Here is a 19,256-nt window from a genome sequence, read left to right on the forward strand (position 1 = left end):
CGATCGCCTAAACCGGTGTGGAAATAAATACAATTCATATGGCCAGTCTGTCTTCAGGTCCAATAGCTGTAGTAACAGTTTCTCAAGAAATCTAACAGAACCCAGACCCTCTGCCCCCTCCTGAATACCTAGGATCCGTAAATTATTGTGCCTCACCTGACTGGATCAATTCTTCAGCTCCCTTTGCAACACATCTATCTGCTTCTGTTTCTATTGCAGCTGGGCGCACCTCTGAGACAAAACCGCTACTTCCTCTTGCACTTTACACATTTATGCCTGTTGGGGATGAAATTGTACCTTTCCCCTCTTATTGAGCTTACATCATAATATAGGGGCCGATATTAAGACTGCAGGAGTTAGCTGGACTGCTTTCCGCGGTCAGTGCTGAACCCAGATACTCAAAGCCAAATCGTTTCTAGTGACTGGCATTGAATATCTGATTTGTTTTTGGCCGGTTTTAACTTAACCAGCCAAATAAATATTCTGCACTGGTCGGTTAAGTTTAAATATTGGTGCTGGAACTGGTAATTTGCAAGTGCCCCACTTGAACTTAACACAGTTTTTGGAAAGTTCAATGGAAGTTAAAGGACAACGTTGTTGATGTCATTTGCTTTAGAACTGGACCGTAATAATATATTTAGACTTTTTTTGCCACATCACTACACCTTTCCTGGGTTCAAAAATTCAAGTTTTTCCTGACCTCTCACGAGAAACACAAAAAAGAAGAAAAGATTTCCTGTTATTGAAACCAAGGGTCCTACAATTGGGGGGAACCTTTATACTTACATTTCCTTGCAAATGTTATATTTCTATAGAATCTACTAATTATATTTTCTTTGATCCAGGAAAGCTTACAGAATTTATTGTTAGTAAAGAGTAATGTGATGTTAGCTTTGGATAATAACGCTAAATCGGCTGTGCCAACCTGAATTCTTGCCCTCCTCTGTTTTGAGATTTAAATCTTTGGTCATTATGACTGGTAAATTTAAGTTCCTGGTTATTGGATCGACTAATGTGGACTAATATATAAATTTGTATTGTACTTGTTTGAATTTTCCTATGTTTTAAGATTTCTTTAATTCTGAATTTATGTATCTGACATAAATGTAATTATAAAAAGTGATAAAAAAAAAGTTTAAACTAGCCAAAGATAGGCCTACTATTTGGATGGCCCAATTTGGCCGCCAAAGTTAGCCGGCAATGTGCTTAATATTTGTGGATAGCCAGCTATGGGGCCTTTTTACTAAGCTGTGTAGGCACCTAATCTCGCCCAACGTGCGCCAATTTGAAACTACCACCCAGTTACCACATGGCCCGAGCGGTAATTTCATTTTTACGCATGTCCACTACATACCGGAATGTTTCCGGCATGCGGCGCTAACCGGGTGGAAATTGACAGTGTATGCGTGCTGACAATTGTTGCCTGGTTAACACGTGAGACTTTACCGCTAAGTCAATGAGTGGCAGTAAGACCTCAGGTCCAAAATGGACGCGTACCAATTTTTATTTTGCCGCACGTCCATTTTGGCCAAAAGAAAAGGCCTTTTTTGCAGGTGCGCTGAAAAATGGACCTGCATGAATCCAATATACACATCTACACCAGCACAGGCCATTTTCAGCGCACCTTATTAAAAGGACCCCTATATCATGCAATATAGTTGGTTAGTCACTAATTGCTGACCATGAATATTCAGCGGAAGCTTAGCCGGTTACGGGCTATTTAACCAGCCAGGAGCCATTGCTGGCCAGTTAAATAGTGCTGAATATTGGGCGGTAAGTAACATAGTAGATAATGACAGATAAAGACCTAAACAGTCCATCCAAACTGCCCAACTGTCACACTCATTATCAATTCATGATTAAAACAATGAATGTGGTATAAAACACTTGATCCTGGTCTTTATTTTGCCATTTTTGGGGCACAAACTGTAGTAGTCCACCCAACACTGACCTTAGTACTTTACAGCCAGAGTTGGCATCTTAGCAGCACTCTACACATCAACACGCATGCAGTCATTTCAGTTTTGTTTTTTATACCATCCATTTTCTAATTAGAGATCCTCTGTGTTCAGCCCGCGCCTTTTTGAATTCCATCACCATTTTTGCCTCCACCATCTCCCTCGGGAGGGCATTCCAGGCATCAACCACCCTCTCCAAGAAAGAGAATTTTCTGACATTACTCCTAAGTCTACCACCCCGTAACCTCAATTCATGTCCCCTAGTTTTACCATTTCCCTCTTCTCTGGAAAAGCTTTGTTTCTATATTAATACCTTTCAAGTATTTAAACATCTGTATCATACCAAAGCATGTAGCCTCTCTTCTAGAGAAGGGCATTAGCTAGCCTTTGACCATGTAGATTTTTCTGTGTGAGATTATAATAAATCTTGTGGTGTGTATGGTGAACACATTGTTTAAAAATGAATCATGGCCATGTAGATTTACAGTCTGTTTTTGTGTTTTCTTGCTAGAGGGTATTTTAGAGGTGAACATTATTCAGATGACAAATATTCAAGTGTCAACGGCGGGATCTGAGAACGCCATGGTTGATTTTGTTATAGCCTGCCAAGGGAGGTACAGTACCATCTCCAGTCTTTCTTCATAAATAGTGGATGCCGAAAGCTAAATAATTTGTATTTATATTATACAGGGAATGACAACATGTCTAAGATGTATAGTCCTCAAAGTGGTCAGTTGATCATATTCTATTTCCTTTAAAATGAATGAATGCAGATTGGTTCATTAGTTTATTGATTTCCATGGATTTGTTATACTACTTTTCACTTAGAGATATCAAAGTAGTTTACAATATTATAATGATATCAGGATCAGTAATTGAGACAAACATTACAATAAAAAATGTTAAAAGTGCAAACACACCTAAAAATGTAAACATTGTGGGCTAGATTCTATAAATAGTGCCTAAACAATTGGTGCCAACCTCTCCCCCCCCCCCCCCAGCTTAAGTGGTATTCTATAAGCTGCACCTAAAGTTCACCATGGTTTATAGAATTAACGCTTAAGTGGAGAGGTCGTACATAAATTTAGGCATGCCATTTGCACCAACAAAAATGTGGTGGTAAATGCCCACACCTAAATGTATGTGTGGAGCACCATTATTCTATAATTACATGTGCAACGCAAAACCATGCCCCCTGATCAGACCCAAAATTCCCATGACCCTCCACTCCCTCTTTTTTGGGCCATTTGTAAATTTTAGGCATCTAACTTTATGGGCATAATTCCCAATTAAATTTAATTAGTGCCAAAAATTGCTTATTAAAAAGCATTCCTAAATTTGTGTGCGCAATTTTTGGCGACCTTTATAGAATCAGGGGATGTGTATCATAAGAACATAAGTATGCCATACCCAGACAGACCAAAGGTCCATCAAGCCCAGTGTCCTGTTTCCAACAGTGGCCAATCCAGGTCACAGGTACCTGGCAAGACCCCAAACAGTAAACTAGATCTTATGCTGCTTATCCTAGAAATAAGCAGTGGATTTTCCCCAATCCATCTTAATAATGGCTATGGATTTTTCTTTTAGGAAGTTATCCAAACCTTTTTTTAAACCCTGCTAAGATAAATGCTTTTACTACATTGTCTAGCAACAAATTCCAGAGTTTAATTACCCATTGAGTGAAGAAATATTTTCTCCAATTTGTTTTAAATTTACTACTTAATAGCTTCATTGCGTGTCCCCTACTCATAGTATTTTTGGAAAGAGTAAACAAGTGATTCACGTCCATCCATTCCATTCCACTCATTATTTTATAGACCTCTATCATATCTCCCCTCAGCTGTCTCTTCTCCAAGCTGAAGAGCCCCAGCCACTTTAGCGTTTCCTCATAGGTAAGTCATCCCATCCTCATTATCATTTTCGTCGCTCTTCTAATTCCACTATATCTTTTTTGAGATGCGGTGACCAGAATTGCACACAGTAATTGAGGTGCGATTGCACCATGGAGCGATACAAAGGCATTATAACATTCTCATCTTTTGTTTTCCGTTCATTTCCTACCTAACAATTTGCTTTCTTAGCCGCCACTGCACACTGAGCAGATGGTTTCAATGTATCGTCAACAATGACACCTAGATCCATTTCCTGGCCGGTGATCCCTAATGTGGAACCTTGATCATGTACCTTTACATAGTAACATATATAGTAGATGACGGCAGAAAAAGACCTGCACGGTCCATCCAGTCTGCCCAACAAGATAACTCATATTTGCTGCTTTTTGTGTATACCCACTTTGATTTGTACCTGTGCTCTTCAGGGCACAAAACGTATAAGTCTGCCCCAGCACTATCCCCGCCTCCCAACCACCAGCCCCTCCTCCCAACCACCGGCTCTGGCACAGACCGTATAAGTCTGCCCAGCACTATCCTCACCTCCCAACCACCAGCCCTGCCTCCCAACCACCGGCTCTGGCACAGACCATACAAGTCTGTCCAGCACTATCCCCACCTCCCAACCACCAGTCCCGCTTCCCACCACCGGCTCGGCACAGACCGTATAAGTCTGCCCAGCACTATCCCTGCCTCCCAACCACCAGCCCCGCCTCCCGATCTTAACTAAGCTCCTCAGGATCCATTCCTTCGGCACAGGATTCCTTTATGCTTATCCCACGCATGTTTGAATTCCGTTACCGTTTTCATTTCCACCACCTCCCGTGGGAGGGCGTTCAAGCATCCACTACTCTCTCCATGAAAAAATACTTCCTGACATTTTTCTTGAGTCTGCCCCCCTTCAATCTCATTTCATGTCCTTTCGTTCTACCATCTTCCCATCTCCGGAAAAGGTTCGTTTGCGGATTAATACCTTTCAAATATTTGAACGTCTGTATCATATCACCCCTGTTTCTCCTTTCCTCCAGAGTATACATGTTTAGTTCAGCAAGTCTCTCCTCATACATCTTGTAACGCAAATCCCATACCATTCTCGTAGCTTTTCTTTGCACCACTTCAATTCTTTTTACATCCTTAACAAGATATGGCCTCCAAAACTGAACACAATACTCCAGGTGGGGCCTCACCAACGACTTATACAGGGGCATCAACACCCCCTTTCTTCTGATGGTCACACCTCTCTCTATACAGCCTAACAACCTTCTAGCTACGGCCACCGCCTTGTCACACTGTTTCGTCACCTTCAAATCCTCAGATACTATCACCCCAAGATCCCTCTCTCCGCCCATACCTATCAGACTCTCCCCGCCTAACACATACGTCTCCCATGGATTTCTATTCCCTAACTGCATCACTTTGCATTTCTTCGCATTTAATTTTAATTGCCAAACCTTAGACCATTCTTCTAGCTTCCTCAGATCCTTTTTCATGTTTTCCACTCCCTCCCGGGTGTCCACTCTGTTACAGATCTTAGTATCATCCGCAAATAGGCAAACTTTACCTTCTAACCCTTCGGCAATATCACTCACAAATATATTGAACAGAATTGGCCCCAGCACCGATCCCTGAGGCACTCCACTACTCACCTTTCCCTCCTCCGAGCGAATTCCATTCACCACCACCCTCTGGCGTCTGTCCGTCAACCAGTTCCTAATCCAGTTCACCACTTCAGGTCCTATCTTCAGCCCCTTCAGTTTATTTAAGAGCCTCCTGTGGGGAACCGTGTCAAAAGCTTTGCTGAAATCTAAGTAGATTATGTCCATAGCTCGTCCCTGATTCAATTCTCCTGTCACCCAATCAAAGAACTCAATGAGATTCGTTTGGCACGATTTCCCTTTCTTAAAACCATGTTGTCTCGGATCTTGCAACTTATTGGCTTCCAGGAAATTCACTATCCTTTCCTTCAGCATCGCTACCATTACTTTTCCAATAACCGAAGTGAGTACCTTTAGTTTGGGTTCCTCTTTCCCACATGCATCACTTTGCACTTGCTCACATTAAACGCCATCTGCCATTTGGATGTCCGGTCTCCCAGTCTCGTAAGGTCTTCTTGAAGTTTTTCACAATCCTCTTTTGATTTAACAACTTTGAATAACTTTGTGTCATCAGCAAATTTAATTACCTCACTAGTTATTCCCATCTGTAGATCATTTATAAATATGTTTAAAAGCAACAGTCCCAGCACAGACCCCTGGGGAACCCCATTATCTACCCTTTTCCATTGAGAATACTGACATAAGGAAAAGAGAATGAGTTATATTGTTTTCATCTTATGTAGCTAGTTTGTTGGGTTTGCTGTGCTTTCCTGTAATGATTGGAGTTCTAATGTTTGTCCAATTTGTACTTATTGTACTGCTTTTTTTTTTTTTATAAATTGTAAACCGTTCTGTCTTGCAGTAGCAATAAGATACGGTATATAAATTGATGTAAATAAATAAAATAAATAAATAAACAACAATAGACAATGTGAATCAACCAGACACACACAAGGTTAGTTTATTCCTGGTAACTCTAGGATCTGAAGCTGCTCGGAAGTCAAAATCATCACATAAAATGACTGTTTAAACTACTGAGTGTTTAGATCTTTTTTTGAACTTCTGATAAAAAAAACTTCCTGCCTCAGTTTCAAGGAGAGAGCATTCCACAGTGTAGTAGGCGTCATAATGCAAAAGGCTAGCCATAGTCTAGAACAGTGATTCTCAATCTTTCTTCTAGTGTGACACGACTAACACAACATTCATGTATGTGACACACCAATCACTATGATTCACAGCTGAACAAAGCATGTCTAAATATTTCATTGTTTAACTGTAGGTTTAGTATGAATTTAGCTATCCCATCTCAAAAAGTTGTATGAAACACATCAGTCCCAGATTTCTCACTTGTCATACAACAAACAAATATATATTCAAATACTAGTGTCACCTCAGTAACAGCAACACAAAATCCCTTTACTGCCAGATACTGTGAAGCAATACAAAAACCTGCAAATATGCTACTCAGAAACTATAATATAGCAAATAGCTTCTATGGACAGCAGACCTTAAAGATTTTCAATTGGGGCTGGAGGCAGAAGTTATTCTTTGGGGTAGTGGAGAAACAGAAATAGGGACCAATTATGGGGGATTTCAAGAACCTCTCAAGATTTGCTGGTCTCTCCAGCTTGCAGGCACTGACAGTTGTAAAAGAAAAACAGGCTTGCTGTCTACACTAATTTTTTGAGACACACCTCCCACCTCTTGGGGTTAGCTTGGGAAAAACGAAGAGTTTGAATCAGTCTATAGGGTATGAGGGCTGATTGTAAATACCAAGGAACCCTATTGTTATGACCAGATGAGTTAAGACCAAGACTTTAAATTTAATCAGTGTCAGAACTGGAAACCAATACTGTTTCTGCAGCAAAGTGTAACATGGTCATACATTGCATTATAGAGTAACTTTATAGCTGTGTTTTGGATCAGCTGTAAACTTTTTATCTGATAAAGTGGGCAACCCACCAGTGGCGTAGCCAAGGGTGGGCTTAGGTGGGCCCATGCCCACCCACTTTGTGTTCAGGCCCACCCAGTAGCAGCATACGTATGATGTGGCTGGCAGGGATCCCCAAGCCCCACCAGCTGAAAACTCCCAACAAGTGTCCCTCCTCCATACCTTGTAAGTAACAGATCTTCGCCTGCAGTGAACAGTGACATACATACTGCTCGCACCGGCCCCACAGCCTTCCCTCTGATGTATTTCTGCCTAGGCGGAAACAGGAAGTTGGATCAGAGGGAAGGGTGTGGGGGCAACATGAGCAGTGTATATTAGTTGCTGCTCGCTGCTGGTGAAAATCTGCTGTTTAAAAGGTATATGGGAGAGGGGGGATGTTTGAGAGACCATATGGCATGCAGGTGAGACAAGGAGAGACCAAATCACGTGTGGGACGGGGCGAGGTTCTTCTGCCCACCCATCTTGGGCCCAGGCCCACACAAAATTGGGTGTCTGGCTACGCCCCTGCAACCCACAAGCAAAGAATTGCAGTAATCAATCTAATTCCAGTCGAAAAAGAATCTAAAGCAGTGGTTCCCAAACCTGATCCTGAATGCACCCCAGCCAGTCAGGTTTTCTGGATATCCACAATATTCATGAGAGAGATTTGCATGCAGTGGAGGCAGTGCAAGCAAATCTCTCTTATGAATATAACTTGTGGATATCCTAAAAGCTTGACTGGCTGGGGTGCCTCCAGGACAAGGATTGGGTGTTGGGTGTTCTATTGGTCTCTTCTTTGTCCATGGAATCACGGGTGAATAATTTATCTCAGAAAGCTTATTTTAAGCTTAGATGGCTTAGATTATTTTGCTCTTATTTTTTACAAGATCATTTTAGGATGTTAGTTCAGCCATCTATTCTCCCTGTGTTGGACTATTGCAATTCTTTATATTTAGGTGTAAAGTCAAAGCATTTGTTTAAACTACAGCTAATTCAGAATTCGGCAGCAAGATGAATTTTGTATAAGTCCAGTTTCGACCATATTTCACCATTGCTGCGGGAATTGCACTGGTTGCCAGTTCAAGCACGGATTGTTTTTACATAAGTACATAAGTAATGCCACACTGGGAAAAGGCCAAGGGTCCATCGAGCCCAGCATCCTGTCCACGATAGCGGCCAATCCAGGCCAAGGGCACCTGGCAAGCTTCCCAAATGTACAAACATTTTATTTATGTTATTCCCGAAATTGTGGACTTTTCCAAGTCCATTTAGTAGCAGTCTATGGACTTGTTCTTTAGGAAACCGTCCAAGTGGTCAGTTCGGGCACCTTTTTGTGCCTTGGTCATAAGAAAAACAGGACCAGGTAAAGTCGTCCAAGTGTTCGTCAGGGACGCCCTTTTTTTCCATTATGGGTGGAGGACATCCAAGTGTTAGGCACGCCCAAGTCCCGCCTTCGCTATGCCTCTGACACGCCCCCGTGAACTTTGGCCATCTCTGTGACGGAAAGCAGTTGGGGACGTCCAAAATTGGCTTTCAATTATACCGATTTGGATGACCCTGTGAGAAGGAAGCGCCCTTCTTCTGATTTGTGTCAAAAGATGGGCGCCCTTCTCTTTCAAAAATAAGCCTGATAGTTAGTGGGCAGGGGGGAGGCTCAAATTTTGGCCCATTGTGAATTTAGATCATGCCATGGTATCCATGGTGGTGACTCACCAAAGGTCCAGTGAGAGTCTACCAAAGTAGAGAAACACTGAAATCCCATGAAGACAAACAGACAAACAAGAAAAGTGGGAAGTAGACCAGGCTGCCAGGAACAACGCGGAGACTTGATGATACAATGTTTATTTCAGAGACTCAACACAGACCTGTATTTCGGCGGTGAGCCTGCTTCAGGAGTCTTCATATAAATATATGTGAATGTCAAATGGTTAGTCTTGAACTAGTAAAATGAGTAAAAACAATGGTCTTGAAAAAGACCTTTATCAAGCAAATAACATGAAAGTTCCAGCTAGTTATCTATGCTGTCAGAGAAAAAGACTCACCAAACACAGTGAAGGTGACTCAAGAAATTTAGGCGAAGTTGCAAAGGTCTAAAGATTTATTATTCAACATCCAAGACTTGACACGAGCTGTATTTGGGCAACTCGGGCCTGCCTTAGCAGTCTAAAAATTCAAAACATTTGACAAATGTATACAATATAAACAAAAAATTATAAAATTAGAAATTTAAAACATTCATAAAAATTTGTGATATAAACCAAATAACAAAATAATAAATACGAACATATCCTAAATCTAAAAAAATTATCAATGATAGAAATATAAACATGCCTTTTTTCCTTTTTTGCCCGCCACCGCACACTGGATAGAAAATGTCAGTGTATTTTCTACAATAGCACCTAATTCTTTTTTTTGGGTGCTAATCCTCAAGGTGGACCCTACCATCAGGTAACTATGATCTGGCTTGTTCTTCCCAATGTGCATCACTTTGCATTTGTCCACATAAAATTTTATCTGCCATTTGGATGCCCAGTCTTCCAATTTCCTAAGGTCTTCCTGCAATTTTTCACAACTTTGAATAGTTTTATGTCTTCTGCAAATTTAATCACTTCACTTGTCGTTCCAATTTCCAGATCATTTATAAATATGTTAAATAACACTGGTCCCAGTACAGATCCCTGCTACACTCCACTGTCCACCCTCCTCGAGAAAAATGGGCATTTAACCCTACCCTCTGTTTTCTGTCTAATAACCAATTCCTAACCCACACTAGAACATTGCTTCCTATCTGGGTTTTTACAAAGTTTGGACAAGATCCTGGAGGAAAAATTCATAGTCTACTATTAAGAAGACTATGGGGAAACCACTGCCTCCCTGGGACTGGTAGCATAGAATGTTACCACTATTTGGGTTTCTGCCAGGTACTTGTGACCTGGATCGGCCACTGTTGGAAACAGGATACTGAGCTAGATGGACCATTGGTCTGACCCAGTATGGCTATTCTAATGTTCTTATTTTCTTATGCTCAGTTCATGCTCATGAACTAAGCATGCACGGGAGCCATCAGTGTCGGCGACTGGAGGTGTGCAGCCAACTACTGTAAGTTTGAGCAAGTTCAGGGGTGGGGGAATCTTAGTGGAGATTGGGCGGCGACGCCAGTATTTGGAGAGTAAAACTGGTGCAGGGCGGACTTCTATGGTCTGTGCCCTGATCATGACTGAATAGATATGGATGGGCTGGAGTGTAAAGTTTAAGGGGCTTCAACGTTAGCTTCAGAACTTTTAGTACAGGAACAGTGCTGGGTGGACTTTTACGATCTGTGCCCTGAGAAAGACAGGGACAAATCAAACTCGGGTATACATATACTGTAAATTATTACATACCATGGAAAATGAGTTTATCTTGTTGGGCAGACTGGATGGACTGTTCAGGTCTTTATCTGCTGTAATTTACTATGTTACTAGAGAGGAATCTTCAACTGGCAGTGCTTCAGGATCCCCGTCAGTTACACTGACCATGTGCACTGCCACTGGGTGGGCCTGAATGGAAACTGGGTGGGCCCCTTCCCACCCAGGCCCACCCATGGCTTTGCCACTGCTTAAAAGTGAAACTAGCAAGGGATACTGAGCTCTGTAAAAGCTTTGAAAAAAAAATAAATGGAGATGTCTGGCAGGTATTTAGCAGTGCTTTTTATTTTATATTATTTTTATTTGCATTTAAATTTTCACATATTTCAACATGTGACAAGAAAAGAGAAAATCAATAATAAGAAAAATGACAAAGGAAATAAAATGTACAACTTTCATCCACAATTATAGGAAAAATGAAAGGGTCAAACTAGGTCATTAGAAAGTGTAGCAGTGCTTTAACCTGTGCCATCAGGGCCCAGAAGAGAGTTTTCTGGTTATGAGAATTGTCTTCATATGGCTGCAGTGCAATTTCTAGTGTGTTTCGGGTTTGATACATTGTTATGAATAGTATGTAAATGTGTGTGGAGGGGGAGGGGAGAGAGAGTTTCGACTTCATTCAGTCCTTCTGTGACTGACGAGCCTAGTGATTCCACATCACCACAAGTGCTGGAAGTGTGCTTCCAAGTGACACCACAGCATCAACAGTTATATTTATTAAATTATATATTAGATCTGATTCTTGATATATTGTCTTTATATTTCCTCCTTTCCCAGAGGGGGCGGATATATACTTAAAACTATTTCAGGGGGTTCCAAACTTCAGCAGAACTTTACAATTGTGTAATGGTTTATTTGTTCCCTCCCTCCCTCAGTATTCCCACAGATGCCTGCACTACAGTTGCCGACCCCTCGTGCACGGAGACACAGAACATTGTGTGTGACAAAGTGACAACTACTGATCAGTGCTTACTGACCCTTCGAAGATCCTTCAGCGAACCAGGGACTTACTGTGTAAACATCACCTTGAATGATGAGGCAAGCCTGGCCCTTGCAAGCACCCTTGTGTCTGTTGATGGAGGTGAGCAATTGTTTTCTGGTAGGGTTCCCTCCAGTCTGGCCAGTTCCCATTCAGGGAGGTCTGCTTGCTTGCTGAATTGAATCTAGCAATGTAATGCCCTGTATGCTGCTAACAACTGGCCTCCCAAGCAGTAGTGGCTTTCTACCAGGAACCTTTTTGTCACCTTTTGAAATTGTTTTGAACTAAGCATTTTTTCCCATTATAGCTGAAGTGGGAGCTGACCCAGTAGATATATTTCTTTAAAATGATTACTATTTTTCCAAAGTAAAGATTCTATGTCCTCTCCATGGTTAGATTGCCTGCCTTGAGTCACCTACAGCCCCACACAACGATTGCATAATTTGCCACTACTTTTTCATCCTTTGCAGACCTTCTCTTATGAAACAGGGCCAACCCTGAATTTGTATGCAGTGGCAGCTAGTGAGGAAACATATACAGTTCTCTGATTCCAGGCTCTACCTTCCACATGGAAGACAGGAAGGGGTGGGACCACCTCAGGGCCTGAGAGCAGAGTGCATGTTACCTCTCAGTCCCTGGCCTATGCGCCCTCATTAACTGCCTCTGCCTACAGACAGCACCATGGGGCTAATGCAGAAAGCCTCACAGTAGAATTGCCTCACAGCCCTCGGCTCTCCCAAGAAATTAATGATCCCAAAATACCACAGCGTGCTGTAAACCATATGCATGCAAATTACTGTCATGTAATTATTGCACAGGCCCACCGGGCAGAGGCACAACTATGATGAGGCTGGCAGGAATCCATGCGCCCCCACCAGTTAGAGATTCCTGGCATCTTTCCCTTCCCTTCCCTTCCCTCCCCTGCAGATGATTGGTCTCTGAACTCCACTTCTCCAACCCCCCCGGTACTTTTTAAAGCCTTCAGTTCTTCACCGGTAGCAAACAGTGATTCATACCCACTGTTCACGCCAGCCCCAAGCCTTTCCTCTGGCCTCATCCTGCCTATGCAGAAACAGGAAGTTAGATCAGAGGGAAGGCTCAGGGCTGGCGAAAACAGCAGGTATGAGTCACTGCTTGCTGCAGGTGAAGAACTGATGTACTGGGGTGGGGGGTTGGGGGAGTGGAATTGAGAGATATGATCACCTGTGGGGAAGGAGCAGGAGAGATGCTGGGCGAGGGGCAGGGTTGTTATGCCCACCCACTTTGGGCTCAGGCCCACCCAAAATTAGGTGTATGGGAATGGCCCTGGTTAGAATCATTACTACTACTACTTATCATTTCTGTAGCGCTACTAGATGTACGCAGCGCTGTACACTTGAACATGAAGAGACAGTCCCTGCTCGACAGAGTTTACAATCTAATTAGGACAGACAAACAGGGCAAATAAGAGATAAGGGAATTACTAAGGTGGGGATGATAAAATAAGGGTGCTGAACGAGTAAGGATTAGGAGTTAAAAGCAGCATCAAAAGGTGGGCTTTTAGCCTAGATTTGAAGATGGCCAGAGATGGAGCTTGATGTACCGGCTCAGGAAGTTTATTCCAAGCATATGGTGCAGCAAGATAAATGGAACGGAGTCTGGAGTTAGCGGTTGAGGAGAAGGGTGCAGATAAACGAGATTTACCCAGTGAATGGAGTTCCCGGGGAGGAGTGTAGGGAGAGATGAGAGTGGAGAGGTATTGAGGAGCTGCAGAGTGAATGCATTTTTAAGTCAATACGAGGAGTTTGAACTGTATGTGAAAACAGATAGGGAGCCAGTGAAGTGACTTGAGGAGAGGGCTAATATGAGCATAGCGACATTGGCGGAACATAAGTCGTGCGGCAGAATCATGGCAGTAATCTGTAGCTCATTGCTAAATGTTACCCTTCTTGTTAGTGTGTAAGTGGTGATTGGCTTATGCACTGACAGGAAGGCTGACATAAAATTAAAACCAGGCTTCCAGCATCTGCATCAGCCCCCCCTCCTTCTTGAAACTGAACTCCCAATCCCTTGTGTTTAGTGACACCCTCCCTAACCACTATCCCAACTCCTTTGTCCTCCGGCTTCGACATCCCTCCCCCTACCACTATCCCAACCTCTCTGTCCTCCAGCTTAATAAAAACATCAAATTCCCTGATGCCTGGGGCACCCCAACCCCTTCCAGCTACTTTTTAAAGAGTCCCTGGTGTTTAGGGCATCCACTACCTGAGTTGACTCCCTTTCCCTTCCACAACTAAAAAAAGCCCATTCCTTCTTGTCTAGTGGCACCCCCTACCCACTCAACCCCTCCCTCAGGTTCTCCCAACTCTCCTAAGATGTAACTTAAAGGAAGCAGGAGTGATGCCCACTTTCTTCTGCCTCTGGAGTCGCCATCTTGGAAATGGCAGCTCCCAGCTCCACACGGTGCATCCTGGATTGCACTGGGTAGGATCAGTCTGCCATATAAGGGAATTTTTCCACCCCTTCTAGATTAACTATTAAGAGTAGCTACTGTGCCATACCAGCTAACACAAAAGTTGCATTAATTGTTAGCATGCACTAACGGCTGCCTTAACAGCTAACACACACCTTAGTAAATAGTCCCTATATTGCACTTTAATACTTGACCTTCAATGATTAATACTAGAACTCACAGTAATTTTTCCTACCTAGAACAACCAGCAGGGTCATTGTGACCCTAATTTAAAATTGAATCTTATTTGGATATGTAATTTACAGGTACTGAACAGGATTACAAGCAAATAGGGTATTTTAAAATAAAAACAATGAGCTCCTTTTACAAAGCCATGGTAATTACCGCGTGCTGAATGCGACGAAGCCCATAGGAACTGAATGGGCTTTGTCACATTTGGCACACTGCTAATCATTAGTATGGCTTTGCAAAAGGAGCTCAATATATATTCATGATAATTCGTTTTCAAACAGTTTGAAAAATGAATTATCATGTGAAAATAAAACGTGAATAATTTAACAAGTGGAAGTAAAAATCAAAGGTGTTTCTAGAACTTGGCCTGGAACAATCTAAGGAACAGGAAATGGGGCCTAGGTCCTAGAAGCTGATCAGGACTAGACTTTAAGACTAATTTTTCTTCCATAAGAATGATCTGTTTTAGATGGAGATTTGGTTGTTTCTAGATGTTTCTAAGAGTAGGAGGAAGATTTTCTTGCTGTGCATTACAAGTGTTTGATTTTGGGTGCTAAATCCTGTTTGCATTTTCTTTTATAAACTAGCGAGTTAAGCCCGTAATAATGGGCGAGTATTGCAGCCCTCCTTTCTCCCCTGGCCTCACCCCGTCCACCGATCCTCCCCCCCCCCCCCCCCATATCCAGCGACCCTCCTCTTTCCCTTGGCCTCCCCCCATGTCCAGCAACCCTCCTCTGTGCCCTGCTCTCACCCCAAGTCCAGCAACCATGGCCTTTCCCCCCTGCCCTTCCCCCATGTCCAGCTACCCTCATCGCCGCTGCTCCCTCCCCCCTCCGTGCCGGGCCCCCTGCACTGACCTGACAGTGCCTCTCATCTCCATGTGAAAGCGCTACAGGCAGCAGCAGATCGCTGTGCTGCTGCCTGCAGCGCTTCCACACGGAGGTGAGAGGCGCTGTCAGGTCAGTGCAGGGAGCCCGATACGGAGGGGGGAGGGAGCAGCGGCGATGAGGGTAGCTACGATTCGGAGGGGGGCGGGAGCGGCGGCGGGGATGGGGAGGAGAGTGGAGGTTGTTTTGCGCGATATTCCTTTCCAGGCGGCAGCAGCAGCGTCCGACAATTCGACTCCGTTTCCCTCTCTGTTCCGCCCTCTGACGTCATGACGTCTTGACGCGAGGGCGGGACAGAGAGGGAAGTCTATACTGCGCATTTGCAAGTGAGTATGGTCACTTGCCACTTATATGTTTGATGTTTGTTGCATTTGTAAATGAAAGATTGATTTTAGTGATCCTAAGCAACTTAGCAGTTCCCTGCATGCCAGGACCTCCCCAAGCAGTGAGATTCTGAATATCTGATTAGCTTTTGATTTGATTGGTTTGTTGATCAGCTGTTCTTTGTTTTCTTCTTACTGTTGCTTATTCTTGGTTTCTTTTGAATAGATGGATCTTCTCGCTTACCCCCCCCCCCCCCCCCCCAATTATGATAGTGCTGTTAAAAGTACTATGAATTACTCCTTTTCTTGAACATTTTCTGAAGTTTACTTATTAGCACTTGTTTCTTATATCAAGAGTTTTCTTGATTGTATTTTCTGCATATAATCACATACAAATAGTTAAAAAGGGGGGAATAATTCCATTGCCATATTTGATTGATTGTTTTTGTCAGACCTGAAAGTTAAACATAAAAACATAGAAAAATGTAGGCAGATAAAGACCATATGGCCTATCCATCTGCCCATCCATGCCATCTACTCTCCCTATCACTCCCTTAGAAATCCTATGTTCTTGTCCCAAGCTCTCTTGAATTCAGTTACAGTTTTCATCTCCACCACTTCCACCAGGAGGCTATTCCATGAATTCACCACCCTTTCTGTGAAGAAGTATTTCCTCAGATTACTTCTGAGTCTATCCCCTTTCACCTTCATCCTATGCCTCCTTGTTCCAGAGCTTCCTTTCAATTGAAAGAGACTCACCTCCTGTGCATTTACGCCACATAGGTATTTTAAATATTTCTATCATATCTCCCTTCTCTCGCCTTTCTTGCAAAGTATACATATTGATATCTTTAAGTCTGTCCCCATAAGTGTTATGATAACGCCACTGACCGTTTTAGTAGCCACCCTCTGGACTGACTCCATCCTGTTTATGAAGGTGCAGTTTCCAGAATTGTACACAATATTCTAAATGAGGTCTCACCAAAGTCTTATACAGGGACATCATCACCTCCATTTTCCTATTGGCTATTCCTCTCCCTATGCACCCAAGCATCCTTCTAGCTTTCACCGTCACCTTTTCTACCTGTTTAGCCACCATAAGATCATCATGTACAATCACACCCAAGTTCCGTTCTTCTTTCATTAACAAAAGTTCTTCACCCCCTAAACTGTACCTTTTCCCTTGGGATTTTGCAGCCCAAATGCCTGACCCTGTATGTTTTAGTATTAAATCTTGGCTGCTTCGCTGTGTCCTACCTTATGTTGTCCACACCATCAGATGTGTCTACCCTATTGCAGATTTTGGTATCATCAGCACAGTGGCAAACCTTACCAGATAGCCCCCTTGGCAATATCAAGGTTTTGTTGTATATTAATTGTGCTTTTTATTTTCTGTGTTTCAGTTCATTTATTATATTTATTCTCATTTAGCTCATGCAAATTACATCTAAGGGCTCTATTAACCAGCATGCATTAACCCTTTAAAGTGCACTACATGTTAATATGTGTTCGTTTGAAATACTATAAGTACGTGGTTAGTAAGTAAACTCCAGTAAGAATAATGAACTGTGTGCTGACTTGATTGCTTTGTTAACATGCATTACTGAATAAATTCCTAAATTTGTACCTGAAGCAATGCAGGATTAAGTGACTTGCCGTAAGGTTGCAAGGAGCAGCAGTGGAATTTGAACCCAGGTTTCTCTGGTGCTCAATCCACTGCTCTAACCATTAGACCACTCCTCCACTCCAATATATGATGTTTATCAACTGTTTAATTATGCATTGTTAAAGGGTTCCTACTTGAATTGGTGCAAAATACATGCTCACCAAATAAATGAGGAGTGAAAGAATAGCCTGGGCTGGAAATAGGAAGGCTCAGGTTCAAATCCCACAGTCACTTAACCCTCCATTACCTTGGGTCCAGTACTGGGCAGGTTCTGGCAGCAGTACCAGTCCAGATCACACACCCCTATGTTGGCAGCAGTGACATAGTGGTGCCTCATCCTGTGCAGGGGAAAACAATATAAGAACTTAAGAATAGCCATACTGCAAATGTGTTGTTAAATATGTTGGCATAAAATGTCTTTTTTTCTTCCAGAACAGTTACGTGCTTTTATAGATTTGAAAAAGATTCACACTGCATTACCCTTGGTTGAGAATAAGTAATAGGGGTGGGAATAGCCTGTTATAGGGTTCATTTGTGATTTGTATAATGCTATTTTGTAGCTTATCTCCTGAGCCCTATGTGATTTACCCTCCTCAATTGTGGTCTAAAAGAAGATTAACCATTTGTTTTCTTTTTGTTCTCATATTACTGATGTAAAGTTTTTTTCTTTTCTGAATTTCTTGATCAAGTGTTATGACTTGTAAATTGATTATATACCAATAAATAGTAAAAAAAAAGAATAGCCATACTGGGTCAGACCATTAGTCCATCTAGCCCAGTATCCTGTTTCTAACAGTGGCCAAGCCAACTTACAAATACCTGGCAGAAAACTAAATTGTGGCGGCAAGCAGTGGCTTCCCCATGTCTGTCTGAATAGCAGACTATGAACTTTTCCTCCAGGAACTTGTCCAAACATTTTTAAAATCCAGATACACTGACCACTGTTACTCCATCCTCCGGCAACGAGTTCCTGAGTTTAACTATTCATTGAGTGAAAAAATATTTCCTCCTATTTGATTTAAAAGTATTTCCATGTAACTTCATTGAGTGTCCCCTAGTCTTTATACTTTTGGAATGAGTAAAAAATTGATTTACTTCTACTTGTTCTACACCACTCAGGATTTTGTAGACCTCAATCATATCTCCCCTCATCCATCTCTTTTCCAAGCTGAAGAGCCCCAACCTCTTTAGCCTTTTCTCATATGAGAGGAGTTCCATCCCCTTTATTTATTTATTTATTTATTTATTTATTTATTTATTTATTTATTTATGGCATTTATATCCCACAATAGTCTATTAAGCAAACAATAATTCAAAATACAGTATTCAATGTCATAAGAGGGAAAGAGAAATAACTGAGGAGGGAAAGGGAGAGAGTAGAAGGTGACAATTTGTCGCTATGCTAGCCGTGGTTCAGAAGGATGTGATGCCAGGTGGGCTCATGGCATATGCTCTACCAAAAAGGAAGGTTTTGAGTCGCTTCTTGAAGGTCGGGTGATCAGGAGTGAATTTGACCACTTGAGGCAGCCTGTTCCACAATTGAGTGCTGAGATAGGAGAAAGAGGAAGCATAGACGGTCTTATACTACTTATGGCCCCTTTACACATTCTCTTCCTTGCCCTGTCCCTTCCTAATCTTTTTCCCCTCCCCCTACCGCTGTCTACCACTGGAACTCAATGCCCACCCATGTCCTCTCCCATCTTGCTCACTACTGCAATACCCTACTCACCCCCGTCCCTCACCACCTCACCATCTCTCCTGTCCCCCTCCTCCTTCCTAGCTCTCAACCTTCAACACTTCCTTCCTGCCATTAACCCATCCCCATTCCTCCTAAGCGCATCCCGTCTTCGTCGCCTTCGTCGCCCTACCTCCCCCACCCTCCTCCGCACTCTCTTGCTCCTCCTCCTGCTATCCGCAGGAGACATCAATCCCAATCCAG

The 19,256-nt window shown here is 42.7% G+C and overlaps 1 protein-coding gene across 1 annotated transcript in view; it reads left to right on the forward strand.

The window, feature by feature from the left end:
• GPNMB (glycoprotein nmb) overlaps positions 1–19,256 on the forward strand; it is a 74,246-nt gene that overhangs the window by 37,881 nt on the left and 17,109 nt on the right. The window contains 2 exon segments of the mRNA XM_030201818.1: positions 2,470–2,572; positions 11,655–11,860. Coding sequence (XP_030057678.1) covers positions 2,470–2,572; positions 11,655–11,860 — 309 coding nt within the window.

This window comes from Microcaecilia unicolor, chromosome 1 (assembly GCF_901765095.1).
Source record: "Microcaecilia unicolor chromosome 1, aMicUni1.1, whole genome shotgun sequence".
In the NCBI taxonomy this organism is placed as follows: domain Eukaryota; kingdom Metazoa; phylum Chordata; class Amphibia; order Gymnophiona; family Siphonopidae; genus Microcaecilia; species Microcaecilia unicolor.